The 18,367-nt window shown below is 40.9% G+C and overlaps 1 protein-coding gene across 1 annotated transcript in view; it reads left to right on the top strand.

Annotated features, from left to right (window-relative positions):
- LOC144654286 (uncharacterized) overlaps nt 1-18,367 on the top strand; it is a 42,615-nt gene that overhangs the window by 3,439 nt on the left and 20,809 nt on the right. The window contains exons 8-20 of the mRNA XM_078514385.1: nt 1,289-1,522; nt 3,654-3,765; nt 5,437-5,508; nt 6,526-6,597; nt 6,865-6,936; nt 7,679-7,750; nt 8,700-8,771; nt 9,193-9,264; nt 9,946-10,017; nt 10,388-10,459; nt 10,676-10,747; nt 11,134-11,205; nt 11,559-11,630. Of these exons, the coding sequence (XP_078370511.1) occupies nt 1,289-1,522; nt 3,654-3,765; nt 5,437-5,508; nt 6,526-6,597; nt 6,865-6,936; nt 7,679-7,750; nt 8,700-8,771; nt 9,193-9,264; nt 9,946-10,017; nt 10,388-10,459; nt 10,676-10,747; nt 11,134-11,205; nt 11,559-11,630 (1,138 nt within the window). The remainder of the gene's footprint in view (nt 1-1,288; nt 1,523-3,653; nt 3,766-5,436; nt 5,509-6,525; nt 6,598-6,864; nt 6,937-7,678; nt 7,751-8,699; nt 8,772-9,192; nt 9,265-9,945; nt 10,018-10,387; nt 10,460-10,675; nt 10,748-11,133; nt 11,206-11,558; nt 11,631-18,367) is intronic.

The following is an 18,367-nucleotide window of genomic DNA, read 5'->3' on the forward strand; positions in this document are numbered from 1 at the left end:
AACCTCAGAATATTTTGCGGTTTTATGAAAGGCGGGCCATCAATGAAGCAAACTTTAACTTTCATGGTAGTACTGTGTCTTTTTCAGGCAATCCTTAGCTGTATTATATTAGAGGTCTGACGAATCTTCAAGGGTGGCCTCTGATATTGGTTGTTAGGATAACGTATTAATAATACTGACTAAAACGCGAAACAGGTTTCGTTGGAAACGTGGCACGAGAAGATTAAGGGTGTGGGAAGAAGAACAGCTGAATAGGTAGTCTGTGTCTTTTCCAGGCAATCCTTAGTTGTATTATATTAGAGGTCTGACGAATCTTCAAGGGTGGCCTCTGATATTGGCTTTTAGGATAACGTATTAATAATACTGACTAAAAAGCGAAACGGGTTTCGGTGGAAACGTGGCGCGAGAAGATTAAGGGTGAGAGAAGAAGAACAGCTGAACAGGAGTTTCGAAAATAGTGGAATTGAATAGGAATAGGAATTAAATAAATGTAGAATAGCCCAGCAAATAGACTAAAGGTGAATGGATAAAAAGAAAAAACACCCAAAACAGTAACGTTGTCCTTAGATTTATTCGGTGTTGGTATTTATTTGTTACGTTAAGACGTTATCCTTTTTAACAATGTTTTACAACATTGTAATCGAAAAGATTCCTAAAACGATTTCAGATTTAGTAACGTGGAGACACGGATCCTACAACCTAAGAGGACACAAAAAAGCGGTTGTCCCACGATTTTCAACGTCCTTTTTTAAAGAACTCAATCCAGCACAGAGGTGCAGTCTTATGGAATTTTGTGTCAAGCTACTTTAATAACGCTACCAACCACAAGCAGTTTTGCATAAAGGCGAGAATGGACCCATATTTAAAAAACTTAATTTTGGCAGTTTGTCGATCCAGACAACTCCAAAACACATGTGTGATTTTCAATTTTAAATCTTATTCTTATTTAAATATAATATCGTTTATTTTAGTTTATTACAATGTAATATTAATTTCTCTTAGGTAGGTAGTTAGTCACACACGTACACACGACCCCTCAAGCAGGGTGTATAGAGCGTGTTTCACTCACGCGGCCGACATCTATGCAAATTTATTACGGAACAAAAGGAAGTGTTTACATAACGTGGAGGAAAAGACTTGAAATCCCACAGGATTGGCTTGGTACACCAACATGGCCGCCGTTTCATTGTTTTGGAACACCAATATGGCCGTTTACCGTGACGTCATGTGAAAACGCTCTATTTGCTTTAAAACAGATCGTGGTTAAATAAAGGTTTATTATTAACAGCTTTACCCAAGGTAACATTACCAGCGCCTGTTGTACGAGCATTACGGGACTACAGAGTGACGTGTTCAGCAGCTGGAACTCCTCCCATACACGTAGCAATGATAAGAAATTCTGTAACACTGGTAAATACAACAAACAGCGCAACCATCCGACTACAAGATGAAGGAAATTATACTTGTCTGGCAACCAGCAAATATGGAACTGACATCGGAAACTTCACAGTCATTTTCAATGGTGAGAGCCGGCCGACTGTGGTTTTTAAGTCAGAAAATTAGAAAAAAAAAACATTGATCGTTTCGAAGCCGTCACTGGCGGATACTTTACGTACTACATTAACCCTATTCAGACCGGGGGGCGCTTTTGAGGCCCTCGCTGACTTTGAACTTTTATAACTTTTTTAAGATTTAACCAAACGCTGCCAAACTTTCTGAGTTTTCCTAAAAGTTATCTTGCAACAAATTGGTAGGGTTGGATGATGTCTCAGGAACTGACATCACCATGGCAACGGCATTTTGACAGGCATGTTTTCCCAAATTTGTAATTTTGCGTGTTTCTGTTAATAAAAATCAACTAAATGGCATTATTTTTACATTTTTACGGGTTTAAAGCACATTTTTATTTATGTTGAGTACTTGCAGTGATGTGGGTGGTTTTCTGGCATTTTGGAAAAATTTTGAAATCCAAGATGGCGGATCCAAGATGGCGGCTGTTTTGACATCATGATGTAATTGTCACATGATGTGACGTCACCATCCCACGTGACATATACCAAAAGAAAGAGTTTTGACATACAATACATCCTATAAGTTTCATGGTGAGCTTAAATATTCTGGAAGTTACATAGGGGGGGGGGGGGTTCCGAAGCCCCCCGCCCCTCCCCGGTCTGAGAAGGTCCAAAAAAGTCCGGTCTGGATAGGGTTAAGAGGATTTGATGGGGTATACCTTTAAATCGGTCAAAATGTTAAGACCTCCAGCTGAGAAATGACGCTTTTAAATTCATCTGCAAAATTGACTTGTGGCTGACAAATGGGTCAAACTTTTAACTCAAATTTAACTGTTAACTGAAATTCAAGCACCCTCATCCAGACTCTAAGTTAACCATGCTTCACTTGAGTCCCACTGGCCATTGACGATTCCTAGGCTTATTATTGTCCCTTTTAGGGCAAAACGTTAATATCTATGCCTTCACGACCGTTTTATAACAATAGAGTTGATGATCGCGGGCGGTTTTAAATATGTTTTTAGCCCGACTAAGGCTCATTTGAGCCCAAGCCGCAGGCAAGGGCTGAAATTAGCTCTGAGAAGGGCCAAAAACATATTTACGCCCAAGAACATCAACTCTATTACTATAGCAATAATTTCAGAGGGCATTTAGTCAAGGAATCAAAAACAGTAAGCGATATCTTGAACACTGACGTTGCGAGTCGGCGTTTATTTCTGATTGAAAACCAGGTTTTAAAGTTTACAAAACTTGGCAGAATACCGCACAATTACTGAAAACAATTTTTGCTTTAAAAGTGAATTACGAAATTCTTTCGGCAGCAAAGAAATATAATGGTCATTTAGAAGTGTTGAAATTAATTGTCCTGTATGCCTAAATTTCCACTGAGCGAGTTTCGCTCGAAGAAGACAAACTTACATTCACTTCGCCGCCTGGATTCTTCTTTGAGTTTCTAGTTGAGAAAACTGAGAATTTGCTTTCCCGCTCAGGGAGGCGCGGTGGCCTAATGGTTAGCGCGCCGGCTCGTGGGCGCGGTTGCCGGCGGGGGTTTTTGTTTTCCCCCTGGGAGGGGTGGGGGGGAGTAAAAAAAGAAGGGTCCTGCAATCATTTTGTCGTTTGTAAAGCTCAAAAACAGTTTGCAGTTGCAGATGGAAGCGTCTCCACTCAAATTAAACCACAGCGGTTAAACGGAGCTTGAAGTAATGCCAGTTTGTCAGTGGCAGCCAACAAGAAAACGGCGGGAACAGTTGAATGGTTTTCAGTTCTGATTGGCTAGCTTCGTTATTTTCTTGTTTCTGATTGGTACACGGCAGCGGACTAATTTTAGCCGGCTGATTTCTCCATTTTAGCCCGCAGAATACAGTACACTGCAATGCCCGATGAAATGATTATAATAGTGGAGTACGTGTGTAATCAACAGTATGCCTGCAAGAGTTATTCGTTTTAACCTTATAACAACTAACCTAACCTAATGCTGTCCGCTCCAGAAGGTACATAAGATTATTAGTCTTTCAATATTGCACGTTTGATTCAGTAGTTATCCTAACGGCAGGTTAAAAGCCTTTCCATAATCTGTAAGTTCCTATTTTCTAAAGATAAAACATTTAGCTGGGATACTGACTTATATTTATGTGCACCATTTAGACTGTGGACCTCATTGTATTTCTTATGGAATACAGGAAAATAGACTTAATTGTCTGGAAGCAACGTCAGCCGTTGATATTTTCAAATGCGCGCCCATGATTACTGAACAAATGTAAGAGTGTCTTTTTGGATGCTTTTTTATGCTCAGAAAAATATGAATCGCTCTGTTACATAACTCTTTCCAGCTCAGAAACATCATAAGAAATAAATAATTTAGTTGACGCAGCACGCAAAATAAGGTAATTCTGCGTTCCAAGGGTTGGGCGAGAGTGATTTCCATCCCTTCCCACTGAGTTTTTTCATTATTATTACTTCTGATACACTATTCTGAATTGTTTGTCTCTTTGTCAAAATGCCATTGCGGTGTGTTGACATGCGGGTGCTCCCAAGGTAAATCTGCTTAGCAAAACACACTAAAGCTGCATTTCAGTAGCTGTTCTTTATCCAATCGATAGCCATTTTTTAGGCCCATGGCAGTGACCAATGCCCAGTTTCCTGTATGCAGCGTACCTGCAATGCATCGTGAGAAGAAAAAAAAGTCGATTCTTAAAAACATTTGGCATTTGAAATATTTTATTTGAAGATCAGAAAATAATCATCCTTTTCCAGTCTGATGTAATATTGAATGTTCCTCCCTCATACGCTGGACGCGCGTTTGAGGGAACACGATAATGCTTTTCTTTTGTGACATATTTCTCCCCACTTTTTTTATATTATTAAGGAGGCTCTATGTAGTTTTTTTTAGCCGAAGGGTGGTTGTTTTGAAAATTAAAATTATCTAGGAAGCCAATGTTCGATTTTGCCAAAATACACCATAATGATCAAATATGACCAAATTTTAATTTTTTACCCGTAATTTAGTCACAAAGGTTACCATAGCAACAGTTGACGTTTTCTTTTGTTCTCAAACAAGCTTGATTTTCTCGAAATCTAGATTGACTCTTGGTGTTTATATTTTGATATATTAAAGTTTAGTAAATTGACTAACAGTTGACGAAATTTGAGAAAAATCTGTAAGAGTGTTTTCAAGTAAATCAAGAATGAAATTTTCAGTAATATCCCGTTTTAATATAACATAGGTGCTTTTTAATTGTTTCGTATTATTTGGGCGCAGTTACTCTCACTGAAATATAAATACTTACACCATCAAAGACCATTAACTAAAAGCGAAAGAGTTTTTGCTTTGATTTTTAAAATATATCGCCTGCCGATTGAAGGAAATAAAAAGAAAATACCAAATACTTCATTCTTGATTTACTCTTAAACGCTCTTACATGTACAGATTTTCCTTAAATATTGTGTTTAGGTAGTCAATCTACTAAACTTGAACATATCAAAAACTGAATACCGAGTCAATCTAGATTTTGAGAAAATCAACCTTGTTTGAGAACAAAAGAAAACGTCAATGGTCGCTATGGTAACCTTTGTGACTAAGTGACGGGTAAAAAATTAAAATTTGGTCATATTTGATCATTATGGTGTATTCTGGAAAAAATTGAACATTGGCTTCCTAGATAATTTTAATTTTCAAAACAACCACCCTTCGGCTAAAAAAACTACATGGAGCCTCCTTAAGTGATGTTTTCATGCAATCATATTTTAACAAGCATGTTTTTCCAAATTGAATTTTTCAAGCGAATTGTTATATTATGTGGTTGCAGACCAAAACAGCCCTGAATGAAAAGGTTAATAAGGTTTTTATTTAGATGTGGAATTACGAATATTTGATAGATTATTTCAATTAATTAATACCCAAATTTAGTCCCCTTTTTTCAATTTACAGACTGTTGCTTTTATGCAACTTTTCACGTCCTCCAGTTGGAATATTTTCTCACCTCACAAATCTAAACTCGCTGTAAGTCAACAGATACAGGTTATATATTTTTTTTCTATCCAAAAAAATATTTTTCATTCATCTGTGTTTTTTTGTCTCTCAAACTGTAGCTCTTAGAACATTAAATGTAACACGTCATGCTATTGTTAGTGGTAAATTGGTGTAGGTCGAGACACTTCAATGTTTAACCCTATTCAGACCAGGAAGGGGGGGGGGGGAAGTGGTTTTAGGGCACACCCAACTTTGAGGATGTTCAACTTTAAAACGGTTACAGCTATAATCACCAAACTTATTTCGAATTTTCTTAAAATCATTCTGGCATTATTTTGGCCCCAGTGCCACATGACCACCATAGCAACCGGTTTTGAGAGCTATGTTTTACAGAACTATTTCAGCCAATCAAATTACACATATGCCGCCATAATGACGTCATATGCAATATTACGTCAAAAAGACACACCGTCCCAGAAGTTCCAAAAAAGCCTGGTCTGAATAGGGTTAAGTCATTTAGTGGTTAGCTCGGCTTCAGTCACAAAATCTATTTCTTTGCCAGGAACAAACTTAAACCTACTCTAGTCCGCAAGAGAGATTAAAATATTCAGCTTTAGTCACCTTCATATTTTTTTTGAGTACTACAGCAATTTATAAGTGATCCAGGTACATTTTCACAGTAGTTCACATCACGTTTCTAAGGTAATTATGATTTCAACGAGTGTCTTACCGAAATTTGATAAATTTAAAGCTTAAATTTCTGTTTCAGAGAAATTTCGTTTTTCTCGAAGAGATCAGTTTTAAGTCAGTTTCGATCTTCTGGCAGTTCTGAAAGCAAATTGCAATCCTAAATGGCGGAACCAAGATGTCGGACTTTTGTAAATGTATGACGTCATTTTGGCGAGTTACGACGTCGTGATATGACATTCGTAACTGCTGATTACCGCATTTTTATTGAATACAAATGTTTGAGACACAAGGGGCGCTCAAGATAAATCTAAGCATTTATTATCTTCATTTCATTTATTATATGCATTGCATTCACAGGCAGTTGTCTTTAAACGCTATTGAGATTCTACCTGATGGAGTGCTAGCTGACCTGAAAAGTCTGAGATATCTGTAAGTAAACCGTTGCACTCAAGACACAAAAATATTTTAAAATATTTTATGGGCGGATGGAAAGGCGTACGAAAGCGAGGCCGTTTAGTCAGTTACAATGATAACTATTTGTTTGTTTTCACCGTCGTTCTTATCTTTACGAAGGGATTTGTCATCAAACGCAATTATATTCCTGGATAGAAACTAACTCAACAAAAAATGGCGTAAAGATGAATAGTGGTACATTACTTTGTTTCACTTATTTGATTTTTCTCCTTCTTTTCGCAGGGATTTAAGTTCAAACGTTATCACATCTCTTCCTGTCAAAGTGTTTGCCAATCTGACAAATCTACAAATGCTGTAATTGTAAAACCAAAAAAATAAGCTCTGTGATAATTTTGAGTGCTGAATTAAACCCATGATTTTTATAAGGAAATTTAAATAAACTGCACAGGGCCGTAATCATACCTTTTGTATAGACGAGGCAAGATGATGCTAGGAGGTTCTGGGGCATGCTCTCCAAAAAATAATTTGGAAATCTAGAAGTCTGAAACTCTTTCTTCAACATCTTTCATGCAACATTTTTTGAAAAAAATCGTGTTCAACTGGGGATTATTTCCCCAACTAAACATATTTTGTATTAATTTTGGGTTAGAATTTAGACGAGGCAAGTGCCTCGTCTTGGCACTTGCTAGTTACGGCCCTGCTGCACGAGTAAAACAAAACTTTCTCACATGGGTGGGATTCGAACCACGACCTTCGGATCACAGCCATTTATATACTTGAGTGACCTACGAACTCACACGGGTCCTGCGTTTTTCCCCAATGTAAAAAAAAACCTTTTTCCTTTTTGAAAGAAATCCACACAATTATGTTCATTGCGAACGTGTTTTGTGGCATTTCTTGCCGATAGAACTGAAATTGAAACTGCACTTTTGATGTCTTTTCTAGACGTGAAGAAAGCTGCATTTCTACGCTAAATACCTCTTTGTGCTTTAGCAAATGAAAGTGTTGGTCTTCTCTGGGCTATGCGAATGGAATGCCTGAAATCAAAACCATATCTACATGTAGTACTATACACTGTCACAATATCTTTTCACAGGAATTTTGCTTCAAACGCTATTACATTTCTCCCCGACGGATTGTTTGCCTCGCTGACAAATCTTTTGGATCTGTAAGTTTACAATCATTGCACCCGGAACATTTTCGTGAAATAAATGTTCGTTTGCAAATCGTTGCACAGCAATAGGCCATAGGCAGAAACTTGTCACAGCTAAACCCAAGTTAATGAAACAAGTCTATTCTTAAAAGATTTTGCATCTGAAATACTTTATTTGAAAATCAGAAAACGATCACCCCCTCTCAGACTAATACAATGTTGAGTGCAACTACCATCAAACGCTGCAGAGGCATTTGAGGGAACTCGCATTGCTTATTTATTCAACATTTTCCTCAACAAACATGGCGTGATTACATGATTTTTTCATCACAATGACAAGAATGTTTCTCAAAACTGAATTTTTAAATGAATGTTTCTATTTAAATCATAATCTTTCTTTATTTTGTTGCAGTAATTCTTACCTTTTTTGATCGTTGAAGCATCCTTCTGCTGGTTTTTATTGTTTACTTGCGTTCTTTTAAAATCAGGAAACCCAAGTTGCTGACCAAAAAAATCCCAGTTCTCTTGTTTCAATGGTCAATACATATACAAACCTGCCAGACCAAATATGGGTATTGTGACAAAATAAAATGATCTCGTAAAATGTTCGTAGTAGGGCCATGATCCGTATTAGCAATGGGCTTTCGCGGAAACACATATAGCTCTCAATTAACAACTGGCGCTTTGCAATTAGAGCCGGGTTTAAGCCAATTTTGAGTGTCAGCATACAGGTACAGTCGTATTTATCTGGCGGTGTAGTACGCTCTGAAAATTATGGTGAAAAGGCAAAAGCGATTTGCACTCAAGGAAAAACAAAATATGGTGGCTTGCGGACTTTACTACCCCCTATAAAATACCCTCCCAACAGATGCTCGTGACAATTAAAGCGGTAAAAAATGGCAGGAATATGGGGAGCGCTACATTCCTTCTTTTTACTTATTTGATTTTATCCTTCTTTTCGCAGGGATTTAAGTTTAAACGCTATTACATTTCTTCCTGTCAAAGTTTTTTCCAATCTGACAAAACTTCAAGCGTTGTAAGTGTAAAGAAGATGTGACAATGTGTGATGTGAGGCTTTGTCGGCATTTACATTGGGGGTGACCAAATAACGTCGGGGGTGACCTCTTCCCTGCCCTTTTCCATTGATTTAAGCCTTTAAACACAATGAGTCAAGTTTCGGTAACGAAACATGTATATAGTGTTCAGTTCAGTGGTATGACTTGTCAATTGTAATGACATAAATTATGGTCCCAAAATGGCCTATTTTAATGAAGTATTATTCATCTTATTAACTCCAAAAAGTTCAGATGGTCCTTAATTTGCAGGTACTGTATCGGCCATTTGATCATAATTTAGAATGCCAGAGCTTGATCAAAGGAATATTGCCCATGCTCTTTAGGGTATAAAAAATAATAATAATACAATTCATATCCAGGAATTGTGGGATTTTTTCACAGGGTATTTTCTTCAAATGCTATTTCGTTTTTACCAGAAGAAGTGTTTGCTAATCTGACAAAATTAATAAACTTGTAAGTGAAAGTAACGCACTCGAGTTCAGGTATGAATTCTTTAATCTACTTTACGTCATTCTATTCTTTCACTGGAAAATTAGAAGTCACAGTTGACCTTGCTCAGCTCTAAACTGGTAACGCTCCATAGTCCAGTTGGTAAGGAATCGCGCCGGTATCGGGGAGGTCACGGGCTTTAATCCCGTTGAAGCCCTGAATTGTTTCGGGCTTCTTTCTTTGCAATTTCACTGCGATGATCATTTTTTTTTTACTATACACAAGACCTTCACAAAGCTACAAGCAAGCGTCTGTCACGAATAATAGTAGTAAAGGGGGGAAAGAGGGGAAAGAAAGAAAAGAAAAAAAAATACTTGTTGAACATCACAAGACTGTTTAGTGTCCATCTACTACAATAATTTTTCAATATTTATTCTTTCTCTGAATGTTACTAATCCTTTGAGAAAAACTCCCAGCCCAAATCTCCTCCCAAAAATTCCTACAAATCACCCAAAAATTTATAAAACACTGCAAAACATAGATTCGTGTAATGCGCATAGAATGTTGAATGGTTATGACGCGAACGAGATACCTTCGCGTTAAACCCAAGTTAAGCGGTGGATAAACAGCCTTCAGCTGTACCCCCGCTTTAAATTAAATCATTTATTCAGGAACTTACTTAGTGTTGCATCATAACTTTAACAGAGTGTTTTCGTCGAACGCTATTACATATTTACCTGCCAAAGCGTTTGCCACCCTGTCAAATCTGGAATACCTGTTAGTAACAAGCTCATTGTATTGCATCTATGCACGCTCTTAAACATTGACTTTCTCTTGCAACAAGTACTGAAAAAGCTTTTCAATTATTATTTCATTTAAAGAAATTTCGAAAAAAAAAAGAACAATAATTAGAACTTGTGTTGCATAAAAATTGTCTTGTTCCTCTGTTCAGAAGATTTCATAATTTTTCATCCAGGAAAGAGGACCTTAATAGAAACGGAGGCTTGTTAAAAAAAAAAATGAACTTCCAGACTGGGGACAAATTAGAGAGGGGAAGTGGGGCTTAACAGAAATTTTTAGGTATTCCCAATTCCAATAATTCTACGAAAAGCTTACACAACTCTAACTGGACAATACCTTTTCTCAGGGAGTTCTCTTCAAATGCTATTACATCTCTACCTGACGGAGTGTTTGCGAATTTGACGAAACTGCAGTTTCTGTAAGTACATTTGTTCGCATCATCAAATCGTAGGGCTCATTAAAGTGATGTGTGAACTTGTCAATACACGGAACTTCGATCTCCGGGTTTACTCATTGCCATAAGTCCAATGGAAACTTCGAGAAATGGTCGTCGTTATAACGCAGTTCTCTGATACTTATATATCAGGTGAAATTTCCTTTATGTTTAATTGTATATTCTGACCTCTTCGTTTAGGAAACTAGATTCAAACTCGATCGAAACCCTTGCCGAAGATTTATTTTTCAATCTCCACAGCCTAACCGATCTGTAAGTTTGATGTTTAAATGACCTTCGTTGACTTTTATATCAAATCAATTCAAGTGCTGATTTCATATCTTTTGTTCTTAACCCTCGGACGTTCAAGGGGAGGGGGGAAGAGAGGGACATTCTCCCTTGATTTTGCATCAATTTCTGTTAAAAATGGTGAAAACCAAGATGGCGGATCCAAGATGGGGGCTAAACATAAAAACATACATTCTTTAAGAACAGGGGTTATAGCCACCCATTTTCAGTGTTTAGTTAGCAAATAGCTTTACTTTAAGCTTCCTAACTGGTGTTTGCAAATCTTAATAACACTTTTTTCTGTGTTTATTTTTATTCTTATTCGTTGCTTTTATATTCTACTTGTTTTATTGCATTTTTTCTTTTTTCAGGAATCTGTCTTCAAACAATATTCATCATCTTCCCGCCAAATTATTCATCAACACAAGCCAACTCACATATTTGTACGTTTTTTCCAATTGTGGCATAAAAATCCAGACTCAGAGGCAAAGGACCTTTATTAGGGTTTCTATCTGAAAACTAAAATACTTTATCATTGGTAGATCAAGTGACGAAAGGACCACATCCTTCTTACGTAAGAACTGAAGGCCGAAAACTGCTCTCCTCTCCCTTCTTTATAGTCGCAAGAAAGAGCATCTCTTTACCCACCCACCTCCACCCTTTTAAAAAAAAATATATATATTTGCTATGTTTACTAGAAATCATTTGCTTTAATCTCAAATAGACTACAACTATGAGGTGGCTTCGACAACAAACTGTTAATATTGTATACTAATACGAGATTTCTGCTTTGCAGAGATCTTTCTTACAACAAAATTCAAACCTTACCAAAGGGATTATTTTGTTGTACGGACAGATTAGAATTTCTGTAAGTATATTTACTGGTGTTTTTTTTTACCAGATTATCAGAGAAAAATTAACGATAATATATAACGCCAATATACTCACGACAGCAAGGTCAAGTTTAGATCCAATGAATGTTATTTTTATAACCTCCTTTTAATTTGAGTGCTCGTTCATAAAGACTTTTGGATGCTTTGCAAAACATAAATGTTTGATTGCAGTTATAAATGAAATAGGAAGCACTTTTTCCCTTTACCCTCCCACATGATAATTTAAGGAGGCACGATGTAGTTTTTTTTAGCCCTGGGGTGGTTGATTTGAAATTGAAAATTGTCTAGGAAGCCAATCTTCAATTTCTGCCAAACTACACCATAATGATCAAATATGACCAAAGTTTATTGTTTTACTGGTCGCTTAGTCACAAAGGTTACCATAGCAACTAATGTCGTTTTCTTTTTTTTTCAAACAAGCTTAATTTTGTAGAGAATAATAAAGATGGTAGATTTTTCTCGAATTCTAGATTGACTAACTGTTGACGAAATTTTAGAAAAATCTGTAAGAGCGTTTTCAAGTTAATCAAGAATGTAAATTTCAGAAAAATTCCTCTTTAATGTGAAATTGGCGCTTTTAAATTGTTTCGTAGTATTTTGAGCGCAGTTATTCAAAATGAAATATTAAAACTTACACCATCAAAGACCAATAACTTAAAGTCAGGGAGTTTTTGTTTTAATTTGTCAAAATATATCGACTGCCCATTATAGGAAACTACAAGAAGTTACAAAAATTCGTTCTTGATTTACTCGAAAACACTCTTACAGATTTTTCTAAAATTGTGTCTACAGGTATTCAATCCAATGTAAGACATTCAAATATAACGGAGGCACCAGATGTATTTTCTCAAACATGTATTTTTTTTGTTTCCCCAGTATCCATATTTAACCTGGTTTGCATTCGTAATCTGTGTAAATAATCCAAACATTGCCTTAATTAAATACAAAGTTCGAAATTATAGGTATAATGGTTTACGGCGGCACTCTCATGCTAAACTTAAACATTGCACGCATGTCATCACACCCGTTTCATTGCACGCGTGTCATCGCACGCGTGTCATTGCACGCCTTTCATCGCACGCGTGTCATTGCACGCTTGTAATCGCACGCGTGTCATCCCAGCGTGTCATTGCACGCGTGTCATGGCACGCGTGTCATCGCACGCGTGTCATCGCACGCGTGTCATTGCACGCGTGTTATGGCACGCGTGTCATCGCACACGTGACATCCAAGCGTGTCATTGCACGCGTGTCATGGCACGCGTGTCATCGCACGCGTGTCATTCCAGCGTGTCATTGCACGCGTGTCATGGCACGCGTGTCATCGCACGCGTGTCATCCCAGCGTGTCATTGCACGCGTGTCATTGCACGCGTTTCATGGCACGTGTGTCATCGCACGCGTGTCATCGCACGCGTGTCATTGCACGCGTGTCGTGGCACGCGTGTCATCGCACGCGTGTCATGGCACGCGTGTCATTGCACGCGTGTCATGGCACGCGTGTCATAGCACGCGTGTCATGGCACGCGTGTCATCCCAGCGTGTCATTGCACGCGTGTCATGGCACGCGTGTCATCCCAGCGTGTCATTGCATGCGTGTCATGGCACGCGTGTCATCGCACGCGTGTCATCCCAGCGTGTCATTGCACGCGTGTCATGGCACGCGTGTCATTGCACGCGTGTCATCGCACGCGTGTCATTGCACGCGTGTCATGGCACGCGTGTCATGGCACGCGTGTCATCCCAGCGTGTCATTGCATGCGTGTCATGGCACGCGTGTCATCACACGCGTGTCATCCCAGCGTGTCATTGCACGCGTGTTATGGCACGCGTGTCATCGCACGCGTGTCATTGCACGCGTGTCATGGCACGCGTGTCATCGCACGCGTGTCATGGCACGCGTGTCATCCCAGCGTGTCATTGCACGCGTGTCATGGCACGCGTGTCATCACACGCGTGTCATGGCACGCGTCTCATCGCACGCGTGTCATCCCAGCGTGTCATTGCACGCGTGTCTTGGCACGCGTGTCATCGCACGCGTGTCATTGCACGCGTGTCATGGCATGTGTGTCATCGCACGCGTGTCATCGCACGCGTGTCATTGCACGCGTGTCGTGGCACGCGTGTCATCGCACGCGTGTCATGGCACGCGTGTCATCGCACGCGTGTCATGGCACGCGTGTCATCGCACGCGTGTCATGGCACGCGTGTCATCCCAGCGTGTCATTGCACGCGTGTCATGGCACGCGTGTCATCCCAGCGTGTCATTGCATGCGTGTCATGGCACGCGTGTCATCGCACGCGTGTCATGGCACGCGTCTCATCGCACGCGTGTCATCCCAGCGTGTCATTGCACGCGTGTCATGGCACGCGTGTCATCGCACGCGTGTCATTGCACGCGTGTCATGGCATGTGTGTCATCGCACGCGTGTCATCGCACGCGTGTCATTGCACGCGTGTCGTGGCACGCGTGTCATCGCACGCGTGTCATGGCACGCGTGTCATCGCACGCGTGTCATCCCAGTGTGTCATTGCACGCGTGTCATGGCACTCGTGTCATGGCACGCGTGTCATTGCACGCGTGTCATGGCACGCGTGTCATGGCACGCGTGTCATCCCAGCGTGTCATTGCATGCGTCTCATGGCACGCGTGTCATCGCACGCGTGTCATCCCAGCGTGTCATTGCACGCGTGTTATGGCACGCGTGTCATCGCACGCGTGTCATTGCACGCGTGTCATGGCACGCGTGTCATTGCACGCGTGTCATCGCACGCGTGTCATTGCACGCGTGTCATGGCACGCGTGTCATGGCACGCGTGTCATCCCAGCGTGTCATTGCATGCGTGTCATGGCACGCTTGTCATCGCATGCGTGTCATCCCAGCGTGTCATTGCACGCGTGTTATGGCACGCGTGTCATCGCACGCGTGTCATTGCACGCGTGTCATGGCACGCGTGTCATCGCACGCGTGTCATGGCACGCGTGTCATCCCAGCGTGTCATTGCACGCGTGTCATGGCACGCGTGTCATCACACGCGTGTCATGGCACGCGTCTCATCGCACGCGTGTCATCCCAGCGTGTCATTGCACGCGTGTCTTGGCACGCGTGTCATCGCACGCGTGTCATTGCACGCGTGTCATGGCATGTGTGTCATCGCACGCGTGTCATCGCACGCGTGTCATTGCACGCGTGTCGTGGCACGCGTGTCATCGCACGCGTGTCATGGCACGCGTGTCATCCCAGCGTGTCATTGCATGCGTGTCATGGCACGCGTGTCATCGCACGCGTGTCATGGCACGCGTCTCATCGCACGCGTGTCATCCCAGCGTGTCATTGCACGCGTGTCATGGCACGCGTGTCATCGCACGCGTGTCATTGCACGCGTGTCATGGCATGTGTGTCATCGCACGCGTGTCATCGCACGCGTGTCATTGCACGCGTGTCGTGGCACGCGTGTCATCGCACGCGTGTCATGGCACGCGTGTCATCGCACGCGTGTCATGGCACGCGTGTCATCGCACGCGTGTCATGGCACGCGTGTCATCCCAGCGTGTCATTGCACGCGTGTCATGGCACGCGTGTCATCCCAGCGTGTCATTGCATGCGTGTCATGGCACGCGTGTCATCGCACGCGTGTCATCCCAGCGTGTCATTGCACGCGTGTCATGGCACGCGTGTCATGGCACGCGTGTCATTGCACGCGTGTCATCGCACGCGTGTCATTGCACGCGTGTCATGGCACGCGTGTCATGGCACGCGTGTCATCCCAGCGTGTCATTGCATGCGTGTCATGGCACGCGTGTCATCGCACGCGTGTCATCCCAGCGTGTTATGGCACGCGTGTCATCGCACGCGTGTCATTGCACGCGTGTCATGGCACGCGTGTCATCGCACGCGTGTCATGGCACGCGTGTCATCCCAGCGTGTCATTGCACGCGTGTCATGGCACGCGTGTCATCCCAGCGTGTCATTACATGCGTGTCATGGCACGCGTGTCATCGCACGCGTGTCATCCCAGCGTGTCATTGCATGCGTGTCATGGCACTCGTGTCATGGCACGCGTGTCATTGCACGCGTGTCATTGCACGCGTGTCATGGCACGCGTGTCATGGCACGCGTGTCATGGCACGCGTGTCATCCCAGCGTGTCATTGCATGCGTCTCATGGCACGCGTGTCATCGCACGCGTGTCATCCCAGCGTGTCATTGCACGCGTGTTATGGCACGCGTGTCATCGCACGCGTGTCATTGCACGCGTGTCATCGCACGCGTGTCATGGCACGCGTGTCATTGCACGCGTGTCATGGCACGCGTGTCATGGCACGCGTGTCATTGCACTGTCATCTGCACTGTCACTGTGCATTGTCATCTGGAAATGGAATTTTGAAAATTTAGGAAAACAATAAGCTGGGAAGGAGGCGGTAGGAGATGGCTCGATCTGTTCACCAGACACATAATTAATGCGTTACCTCCGTCCAATTAATGCCATCTAAAATTTATGACACCCAAGATTTTTGGGTGTTTGAAGTTCACGTGACCAGCCGATGCCAGGATCTTTTCCCGGCCGTTCCAAATTACTAAAGGGAAAAGCCCTGGGAACGAGGTTGACTTCTTAATTTTAATTTTAATTTTTTAATTTTTTAATTTTTTAATTTTAATTTTAATTTTAATTTTAATTTTTAAATTTTTGATTTTAATTTTAAATTTTTAATTTTAATTTTATATACTGTATACATCATCAGCATAATTAACAAGGATACGTTTCAGAAATTTCACTGACAAACCCACTGAACAAAACATCAAGTGTACCGCTAACAAAAAATAAATTTCGATTATCAAATCATCAGTGAATGTTCTTATAATCCATCTTTATCTTCTTCTGCAATACAAATTTATGTATTCTGTACGACTTGTCTATGAGAAATGGAAAGAAATAAGAACATTTCGATGTCAGAGATTCGACTAGCGCATTACCAATTGAACACTGTTGGGTCGCTGTCTTTCAAAGGCACCATGCATGTCCATTCGATTTGTTTTAGCCGTCGCTCCCTAGAGCCGGTCTCACTGTTTTAAAGGAAAGCATATTTACACAACGCTTCCACGTTGGCCCAGCAATTGAACTGTAACATTTGTTCTGCTTTTCGATAGCAATACAAATATACCACATTACACTACATCTAGAAACTATATACGGCTATGAAGCTCGAAGTGGAATGTACTTCCTCTAGATCGGAGATCGAATTTTTAAAGTTCCTGGAGTATATTGGCTTTGATTCACACTATGCTAGCTGACAAAATGTTTACGCTATAAAGTAAGTTAATTTACAAAAGTGATCATGATAGAGCGTTTTCACTTAACCCGTGAAATAGGTAGTGGTATACTACACGTTACTACTTCGTATTAGTTCTTATTATTCCGCTGTAATTAGTAGTTTTTGGTCTTTACTCTTTGATGTTTGTGTACCACGCACAAATACTAATCAATAAGCACTAACAAACAGTTCCTGTTTCACGGGCTGAGTAGAATCACTCTACTAAGAAAGGGCACATATATAAGCTTCGCAAAATCCCGTTAAGTCACCTTAAAATTTTCAAATTTACTCTAAATGTGTTGCGGATTCGAAAAAAAATTCACACAGAATTGAAATAGAATGGAACTAAAATACCCTCAGGAAATTATATGCTCGAAAGAACACATTATGTCCACACAAACACGACAACTTCTGAAGTTTCTGCCTAACCAACAAAAATGTTGTCGTTACTTCTCCAGTAAAACATATGTGCTCGCATGAAATGCGCTTCATGGGTTTTACATGTTCAATTCGTAGTCAAAGTGTCTACCGATGGTCATAACAGATCATAACATACTGAACTATAAAGATCGTCACATTTGCTGTACAATGATGATATCTGTTCTATAAAAAAACATATAATACATACAGTATTTACCTTTTGAAAGTCAAACAGAATGACCAGAAAATGTGTCGCTAAATTGGCGTAACTATATGAAATAGCCTAACTGCTTTGACGTACCTGATCTTGTTAGACCATCCGCCCAATTTCATCTGCATAAACATGCACGTATCTCAGATGAACTATGAACACCATAGCAACTTTTTTCGAGAGCGTTTTTAGGCTGCGTTCATAAAATCGGCCTGAAATAGCTTTCCTAGACAGCAACTTTCCCTTAGCTACAAGACACTTCCAAAAACTACAGATCGATATTTTTATTAAAAAATTCAAAAATAAATTTTTACACGTGATAGTGTAAAAGTGTTAGTAATTGTTATACCTTCTTATTGATATGTTAATGAGTTATAAGCATTTAACTGTAGCCTAACTCTGAGTCCTATTTTTCAATCACTTGTGGATTGACTTACCAGCTACTTTCAGCTAGAATAAACAAAATCACTCTTTCATGAAAGAACACAATGAATAGTCTATCCGTAGAAAGTTCTGTAGCTTTCCCATGCGCCGTTTTATTTCATCGGTGAAGAGCGGGAAAACAGGGGCAGCTGGGCTTGATGGGAAGGAAGAAAAACGATAAGCTGGACCAAAGAAGAAGCAGCGCCTGGGTACGAGGCATCAGGTAGTCCTGGGCCTTTGGTAAACACTCATTTTAGCTCAGCGAGAAAAATGCATGAAAGGCGTCCTTTATTGAAGCGTAAGCTCCATTGTCATTGCGTTGTTCTTGCCGCAACTCAGCCACTCCT

Source organism: Oculina patagonica, chromosome 5 (assembly GCF_052425735.1).
Source record: "Oculina patagonica isolate OP01 chromosome 5, crgOcupat, whole genome shotgun sequence".
Classification (NCBI taxonomy): domain Eukaryota; kingdom Metazoa; phylum Cnidaria; class Anthozoa; order Scleractinia; family Oculinidae; genus Oculina; species Oculina patagonica.